The 8,727-nt window shown below is 36.3% G+C and overlaps 1 protein-coding gene across 1 annotated transcript in view; it reads left to right on the top strand.

Moving 5' to 3' along the window:
* The first annotated feature begins 942 nt into the window (after positions 1 to 942).
* The window catches only part of LOC137393253 (L-proline trans-4-hydroxylase-like), a 12,313-nt gene continuing 4,528 nt past the window's right edge, over positions 943 to 8,727 (top strand). Inside the window, exons 1-5 of the mRNA XM_068079714.1 lie at positions 943 to 1,053; positions 2,263 to 2,354; positions 3,366 to 3,466; positions 5,517 to 5,608; positions 7,606 to 7,696. Of these exons, the coding sequence (XP_067935815.1) occupies positions 953 to 1,053; positions 2,263 to 2,354; positions 3,366 to 3,466; positions 5,517 to 5,608; positions 7,606 to 7,696 (477 nt within the window). The 5' untranslated portion in view covers positions 943 to 952. The remainder of the gene's footprint in view (positions 1,054 to 2,262; positions 2,355 to 3,365; positions 3,467 to 5,516; positions 5,609 to 7,605; positions 7,697 to 8,727) is intronic.

Genomic DNA, 8,727 nt, shown 5'->3' with positions numbered 1-8,727 from the left:
AAGTTATAACAAAGATTATAGTAAAGATTATAACAAAGATTATAGTAAAGATTATAGCAAAGATTATAACAAAGGTTATAGCAAAGGTTATAGTAAAGATTATAGTGAATATTGTAGTAAAGATTGGACTCTGTGTGCAAACATCGACCATAATAGAATCTTTGTTGCCGCCGTGTTGAAATTGTTCTGCTAAACACTCTTTAAAATATGTAAACCTTATCTTCAAATACCAGCCATTCTTACAGTAAAACTCCGAAACGTTTTATAATTGTAGTCCTTGAAGAGTTGTCCTCTCATTAACAGCAATTGAATTGCAGTGCATTATGCTGGAAATACTCAGGTAAATTTAGCTTTTATAATTAAACCAATATAAAGATTGGCTGTTGAAAAAAAATTTACTTTCATATTTGTAGGCGTAAATGAATAACACATTAACTATACATATAAAATAATGTTGTTAGTTAGCAGCTAGTATTTTATTTTCCTAAAAGCTTGCCATTAACTCTATTATTATTCTTTCAGAATCATATGTACAAGGTTGTTAAGTAAATAGCTCAATTATTGATATTGGACATTCTACATCAATGAGTTGCACAGACTCATGTTTTAGTTCACATTTGAAGATCTGTTTCATTTTGCATTTGCGCGGTTATAGGAAGCACAACTCCAAAGTTACTGATGAACAATATCAGTTTAACTAATACCTAACTTTCAGCAACTCAAAGATGTACTAATCATAATATGATTAGTATGACATATTATGTCTGTGTAAAGTATTCTCTTGAAATACACGTACCTGGTTGCCTTTGCCATAAAGCTGCAGAACTGTTTCTATCATTACTTCATAAACAGTGACAGTGACAAGGAATGACAGGTATTCCCTTGTTTATAAATCCTTTAACATAAGCTGAATGCTCACCTGATCTTAGTTGTTCACTGACCTAGAGTTGACATGGCAGCGCTGCCAGAATATAGAGTTGATGCTAATGGTGATTTTACAGTTACAGACAATGTACTAAAAGACTTCAGAGAGTTTGGGTTCATCATTGTCAGGTAAGACAGTTACACATACATCCTTAGTATTACTTAGTCATGGACAAATGATGCTGGTAGTGTTATAAATCTGTTATGTTAATCTGCTGTATAGAAAGAGAAAATAAATCTTTAACCTTTATACTTTGAAAATTACTTAATGATGAAGATGGATATATATACAACTATTTATACAGTTTGATATTTTTACTAGTTTCTGACAGCTGTGTTAAATTTGACATGAAGTGACAGGTGATGAAATCTGACATGAGGTGACAGTTGCTGAGCGAGTTGAACTAATAGTTTGTATTAATTTGTTTGTATTAATTTCAACCAGGTGCAGGTGTTGCAGGTACAAGATACCATTACTTTTATAACTATGTAAAGGTACCTGCAACACTTACACCATTTACAGGCACCTGTAGCACTTACAACTATGTACAAGTACTTGTAGCACTTACAACTATGTACAAGTACCTGAGCGACTGTTACTGTTATGTACTAGTACCCGTAACACTTACAACTATGTACAAGTACCCGTAACACTTGCAACTATGTACAAGTACCTGTAACACCTGCAACTATGTACAAGCACACGCAACACTTACAATTATGTACAGTCACCTGGAACACTTACAACTTTGCACAGGCATCTGTAACAAACTGCATTTACTATGTATTAACTATGTACATGTACAGACTTTGAATTGATACAAAATTTTTCTTTGCTGTTTCTAACAGCCTTTCTCATCAAAATTTTATAATACAATTTGGACATTAAAAAATTACTTCATGATATGTAAAATAAATCTATGGAAAAATAATACGAAAGTTAGTCATAAAATTACACTGATGCATTATTCCGACATTGTTGTAATTGCAAGCTTGTTGTTTTTTGCTTTCTCAACAACCGCAAATGAAGACCTCCAGACAAATATGGACAAACACATGCTTAACATAAGATAGATTGATAGAAATATAGCAAGGGAAAGAGATAGAGAGAGAATAAGTTCAAGGCCCAGTTTAGGCGAGTAATGCCGGGTGTCTCAGTTAGTACTAGCTGCATGTATACAACATTACTGTATCTCGGTACACTAATTGAGGTCTATACATGTACGTTTGATTCAGTAGCTTAGCTGAGTGTCAGATGAACATTCGTCTAACTTTGTCTGAATGGTTCATTGATGTTACTACTCATACTGAGTTTGTTTATTAATATGCTGCCTACAGGAACCTTCTAGATAGCAAGGAGCTGGAGATCTTAAAAACAACAGTTGAAGCGGATGCCGGACTGCAGCATTCTAGCTATGGCAGAGATGATGGTAGGTCAGCAGATTATAAACAAGAGAGACAGCTTTATGCTGCACAGTATAAACAATCTACAGTAGAGCTATATATATATATAGCTCTGGTAAAACTTTATCGTATCACTGCTTGGTACTTCTACGGTTAAATTTAGATATCTCACTTTTGGTGGCAGTAACTCTCTGCAAGAATTCTTTACCATATATTCTAATAATGGTTTGTTAACGGTTGAATGTGCTAACACTGCAGATTGGTTACAACACTGTAGAATGTGTTAATGCACAGGTAGGTAACTGGTTACAACGCTGTATGTGTTAATGTGCAAGCACCTACCTGGTTACAACACTGTAGAATGTGTTAACGATCAGGTACCTACCTGGTTACAACACTGTAGAATGTGTTAACATGCAGGTACCTACCTACCTGGTTACAACACTGTAGAATGTGTTAACGTGCAGGTACCTACCTGGTTGCAACACTGTAGAATGTGTTAACGTGCAGGTACCTGCCTGGTTACAACACTGTAGGATAAGAACATCCGTGAGGTCCTGTATAGCTTATATACCAATAGTCCTGAGAAGCCAATAAAACTATTAACCCTATAGTGTAGTAATCTGATAGCTTTAACAACATTGCGATATCATCATTGACCTTGACTCCTAGTAGCGTCTCACCATTGCCGTAGACATCGTTACACTACATAAGACCTCACAATACATACCAAATATATATTTTAACAGGTTTTCAACTAATTTCAACTTACACTATATGAAAAAATTGCATACAACTTATAACAATTTTTTTGAAAATATTATTGCTAGTTTCTTTAACAATGTTTTACCAAATATCCATTATTTTAGCAGAGAAAAGTATTTTTAAATGTTATACATTTGATGTGATTGGCTAATTTTCAGTTTTATATTCTTGTATTGTATTGTTTGGAAAACATTTTTGTTTGAAATAAAATAGTCAATAAAGTATTTAAAAGAAATCTGTGTTATAAATAGTTCACTCACTGTTCTACTTAGGTGAAGGTCGTAGGACAAGACTGGCACTGTGGGATGATCCAGCTGATGATGTGACTGGCGCAATCGCCAGGTCAGAGAAAGTTGCTGGTACCTTTAGCAAGGTAAGTAACACTAACCCAACATTTTATACCACGGAATCACTTTTATAAAAGGTATCTTTGCCTAAGTAGTAAACATTCCTAATATAAAGGCTTGACCTCCTGACCTGACAAATCTAGCAGCATCAGTATTTACTGCTCACTGGTTTGACTATAAGATCAGAACAGTTTATACTCTAGGCCAGGAACTCTCAACTTTTTTGTACCAACTCATTCAATCCAAAGTTTCTATAAACCAAAAAAGTTCAAACTGGCAGAGATGATTGTGTCTGTAGGGATACTATTGTATTTGAGGACAGTGAAGTTGAATAATAATGATTGTCTTGATTTGTGTCTTGTGTTGTCTTTATTACTAAAAGCGAAAGCACTGAACTGCGTATGAATAAATGACAGGAAATGGCGTAAGTCAAATAGCGTAAATAGACCCTAAAAACAACATTTCTCCCTCTCCCAAGGAAGTGTCATAAGGGATTTTGGCCGGCCACAGTCTATGATTCATAATCCTTAAGATAAGCAAGCGGGTGGTCGTCGTGTTTGACGAAATTGTGGTAAAGTTGGAGATAAGTCAGGTAGGGGATCAGCTGGGGAGAGAGTTTCAGATGGGGTGTCTGAAGCGGCTGAGTTATCATCAGTCGATACACTACTTAATAAAGATACTAAGAACAAAACAGATAAAACTAAGAGTCTACTAAACTACTAACCTGCAGAATCGCTCGCAAGATCGACTGTGTATTCCTTGTAACTGGCTGCTCACCGACTGTACATTAGACTTTAGTAGCAGATGGGTTAAAACCATTCACAAGGCTGCCTAGTGTAAACTCTCCATATCTATATGTTATATCTATGTTTCTTGGCTTTAACAACGAGCATGTTTGCTTCATGAAATATTGAAATTAAGTTTTCTTTTGCTGGCATAGAGCACCAGTTGAGTCCAATTTTTGACTTTTGATTGGTTGCTCCATTCATTGAAAATAGTCTCGATTTTCCCCAACATAGTAATTTTAATGAAAACTATCCAGGAGAATTTTTTTGGTTACTCAAAACTTCGTAGCATATTATACACTGGGCTTTGTCATCTGTCAAGTTAAACTGTGCGAATCCGCACATACTGACATCTGGATCAAAAGCGCGTCGCTTTGCTGCCATTTTCCTGAAACACAATTAAAAAGAAAGCTTGCTCATGCTTCAGAAAGTACAAGCTACATGTACCTGCGTATGCTGTATACTCCATTAGTATGAAAGTCCTCTTCCCTGCCTTTTACATAACTTCTCATCCATTGACAGCTGAGTCTTTTCTGGCAATAATCAGCATTCAGCTGTTCAACAAAAGCAACAGGAGAAAAATGTAAAAGTCATGAATACAAAAACATATGTTAGTGTTCTACTCAACAGCTTTTAGTTTACAATCTACAGCTGTGTGCACGCTGATCTTGACCATGTGAAATCACACAGCTCTGAAGTTCTCATTGATTTAGAGACTTACATAAACAGACAACTCCTATTCTGAATTAATTGCATCACTAGGTCCTGCGGCCCTAAGAAGTCTATTGCGGTCCCCTTTGAGCTGCAGCAGACTATGGCCTGCTCTAGAAAGTAGTTTTGGTGGCAGGTGTTAGAACTCCAGAACTGGCCTGAATGACTACAAATAGAGTGATATTTGCCATTTGGCAGCACTGCCAGCGCTGAGCCTCATGACTTAGGCAGAGCTGGCTACAGCTACAAATCTTATTGACACCAACAGCAGTCTGGTGTTTTTAACATATTTCTTTTGACAAACGAAGTTCCTTTAAAAATGTGAAATATTACATGTTTTGTTAAAATTTCTTTGGTTTTGTGTTCTTGACATACAGTTCAAAAATGTTATCTTTCCTTTCTGATCAGATGTGTTTAGAGTTACAACTCTTTGGATTATTTCAAGTCAGTCTATTTGTCATGCTATACGTATCACTCTATGCTACACTATAGCCTAAGGCCTAAAGTAGAATAGGTGCCCACAGCGAACGAATAGGAGGTACCTGGTTTCATGCTGGTGGCTGTGCTATACTGCTTACAGCTGCTGTGTGATGAAGTCTATCACTATCATGCCAAACTCATCATGAAGGATGCCAAGACTGGCGGAGCTCACATCTGGCACCAGGATTATGGGTGAGAACTTATGGAATGCTTGTAAAAACATTTTTATGCAAAATCTTATCTCTTCAAAGCAACATGCTTAGCAATTGTTTATGCTCATTGTAAAATTGGGAGTTATCCACTCATCCTCACACGCTAATCAACAGCAGCTTTAAGAACTACTCATATTTAGGTAAAATAGGAAGGTAATAGGACAAGTTATGTTTTGAAACCATACAACTAAAGACACGTCTCTTTTCCTGTCTACATGAATTACATATTTATATTGATATGATATACAATGTATTTAAAAAAATACTTTATAATGATCATTTACTTCTCTCATATACATGTATATTAGTCAACACTCATTCTTAGTAAACCGTAAACATAAACCATAACATAAATATATCTTCAGGGAAAATAAGGGTCTCTGTCTCTAGTTATCAGTTACAGTCATACTTCGACTTACGAGCTTAATGCGTTCCGAGACTGAGCTCGTATGTCAATTTACTCGCATGTTGGTGTAATTTATTTATATATAAAACAATTAAATATATATTAATTGGTTTCTATACTCTAAAAAATGCAAATAAAACACTCAAAACAAGATATTGTAACAGAAAAAACATGTTGGTTATTGTCCTAACTTACCACATGCTTTCAAAAAGCAACAAATAAAAAACAATGCAAGGAAATGTGATTAATTAAAATGTAAAATTAAATACATACAGTAGTAGCTAACGCTAGCATTTGCCAGGGAGGGAGATATAAGTGTTATTCTTCATTACAACAGTTGAATTTGATAAATTTGGATTTTATCAAAGTCTTAAAAAACAAACTTAAAAGCTAACCTAAAAGCAAGCTTTCATTTTTCGTAATTAAAATTTCTTCGGCGTTCATAGGTGGAAGTTTCTTGCTGGTTAGCTAATTTTTCCTTTGTTTCGCTTTCACGACTAGCCGGCCGTTTTAAGATAACCCTATCTAAAGACGTTTGCCTTTGTCGCCCTTTCAACGTGTTGCGATTAGGACGAACACTGGTGTCATCACAAAGGGTTAATGCACGACCACTAGCCAACTTGTCCGAAAGTCTATTTTTATAATTTTTATAGATAGCACCGGCCTTTTCACATAGGCTTTTTCGCCTTTTAACCACCGGCCTTTTCTTCGCCTTTATTGAAACATCGTTTCAGTTACGCTGTCACCGGCCAATTGTTTATCTTTTATCCAATGCCTGAGCAGTCTCTCCATCAGCGGTCGTGAAGTTCGCTGCGTCGTTTAGAAACTATGGTTAGTCCTTTTGCAAACTAAATGCCCTGAATATAACCCTTCGGTTTGATAATTGTAGATGTATTTCTGTCATATTGCTGAGCTAGATCAATCACGCATACACATTTCGCATATTTTACAATAATTTTCCGCTTAATATCAATTGTTATCATTTGCTTTTTCTTTCCATTATCTTTCATTTTACTGGCAAACTTTCGGTCTACGCACCGTACTTTTAATTCACATAATTCTGCACTGAAAATTGCGCACAGAAAACACGGTACAAAAGTATAACCTGAGTAGTTGAAAAATACAGAGTGATGCTGTTCTCATAAAACACCTCCGTCGTACTTTGCAACTGACTCACGTGCTCGTATCTCAAACATTGCTCGTATGTTAGTGCTAAAACTTGCTTAAAAGCTGGCTCGTATCTCAAGTTTCTCGTACGTTGGAGCACTCGTAAGTTGAAGTATTACTGTACTGTGATGTAACACATTTCTTAATCACATTTTACCCTAACTTTTAGAGCATCTAACTATTCATTGCAGAAGATATAGATTACAGCCATAAAACACAAATATTCTAAACTTTAGTAGGAGACGACTTTGGCTAGCTTACCATAGAAGAAAAACAACTACTATTACAATTTTTTCTAGGATCCTAATACTTACGTGTATGTGAGTTTAGGGCTTTATGCGCTACAGTAGATCTGAGTCTATGAGCTTTAATACATCTACTCATCGTGTATGCATATTTCGTAGGTACTGGTATAAGAATGGCTGTCTATTTCCAGACATGGGTACCGTCTTCATTCCTATCGATGATACTGACAAGGAAAATGGCTGCCTCAAGGTAGAGATAACAAATACATTGATATGTAAATATTTACATGCCAAGTGAATAGCATGATACTGATGCTGTTATTTATTGCTGATCAGCAGTCAGTACGCACTCATAGGAATGTTTAGTACAATTTGGATTTTAATGCAGACTGATTTAATTTCTTTGCTACCTGCGTATCTGCTACAGTAGTCTCCTTAACATTAGTTTTTGCTACCTGCATAACTGTTACAGTAGTTTCCTTAACATTAGTTTTTGCTAACTGCATAACTGTTACAGTAGTCTCCTTAACATTAGTTTTTGTTACCTGCATACCTGTTACAGTAGTCTCCTTAGCATTAGTTTTTGCAACCTGCATACCTGTTACAGTAGTCTCCTTAACATTAGTTGTTGCTACCTGCATACCTGTTGCAGTAGTCTCCTTAACATTAGTTTTGCAACCTGCATACCTGTTACAGTAGTCTCCTTAACATTAGTTGTTGCTACCTGCATACCTGTTGCAGTAGTCTCCTTAACATTAGTTTTTGCTACATGCATACCTGCTACAGTAGTCTCTATAGCATCAGTAGAGCTCCTTACATTGTTTCTTAGTGTGCCTTAAGCATAGTTCCGTCTTTATGCATTGTTTGTGATTGACAAAGCTCTGTTTTTGCTCAATGCAGCATCCATTGGGCTGTCAGTCTCAGTGTCATTCTGCTGTCAGCGAGGATCTCCATTATAATCTTTATCAAGCTGTTTATTAAGGTGTCTATCAGGGTGCACATCATGATGTTCATCATTGGGCTATGATGATGTTAATCTTGGTTTCCATCATAGGGTCCATCTTGGAGGTTCATCATGGGGTCCATCTTGGAGGTTCATCATGGGGTCCATTTTGGAGGTTTATCATGGGGTCCATCTTGGAGGTTCATCATGGGGTCCATATTGGAGGTTTATCATGGGGTCCATCTTGGAGGTTCATCATGGGGTCCATCTTGGAGGTTCATCATGGGGTCCATCTTGGAGGTTCATCATGGGGTGCATCTTGGAGGTTCATCATGGGG

The sequence above is a fragment of the Watersipora subatra genome, chromosome 4, assembly GCF_963576615.1.
Source record: "Watersipora subatra chromosome 4, tzWatSuba1.1, whole genome shotgun sequence".
Lineage (NCBI taxonomy): Eukaryota > Metazoa > Bryozoa > Gymnolaemata > Cheilostomatida > Watersiporidae > Watersipora > Watersipora subatra.
Note: the sequence above shows the minus strand (reverse complement) of the source record. Positions and strands in the feature narration are given on the sequence as shown.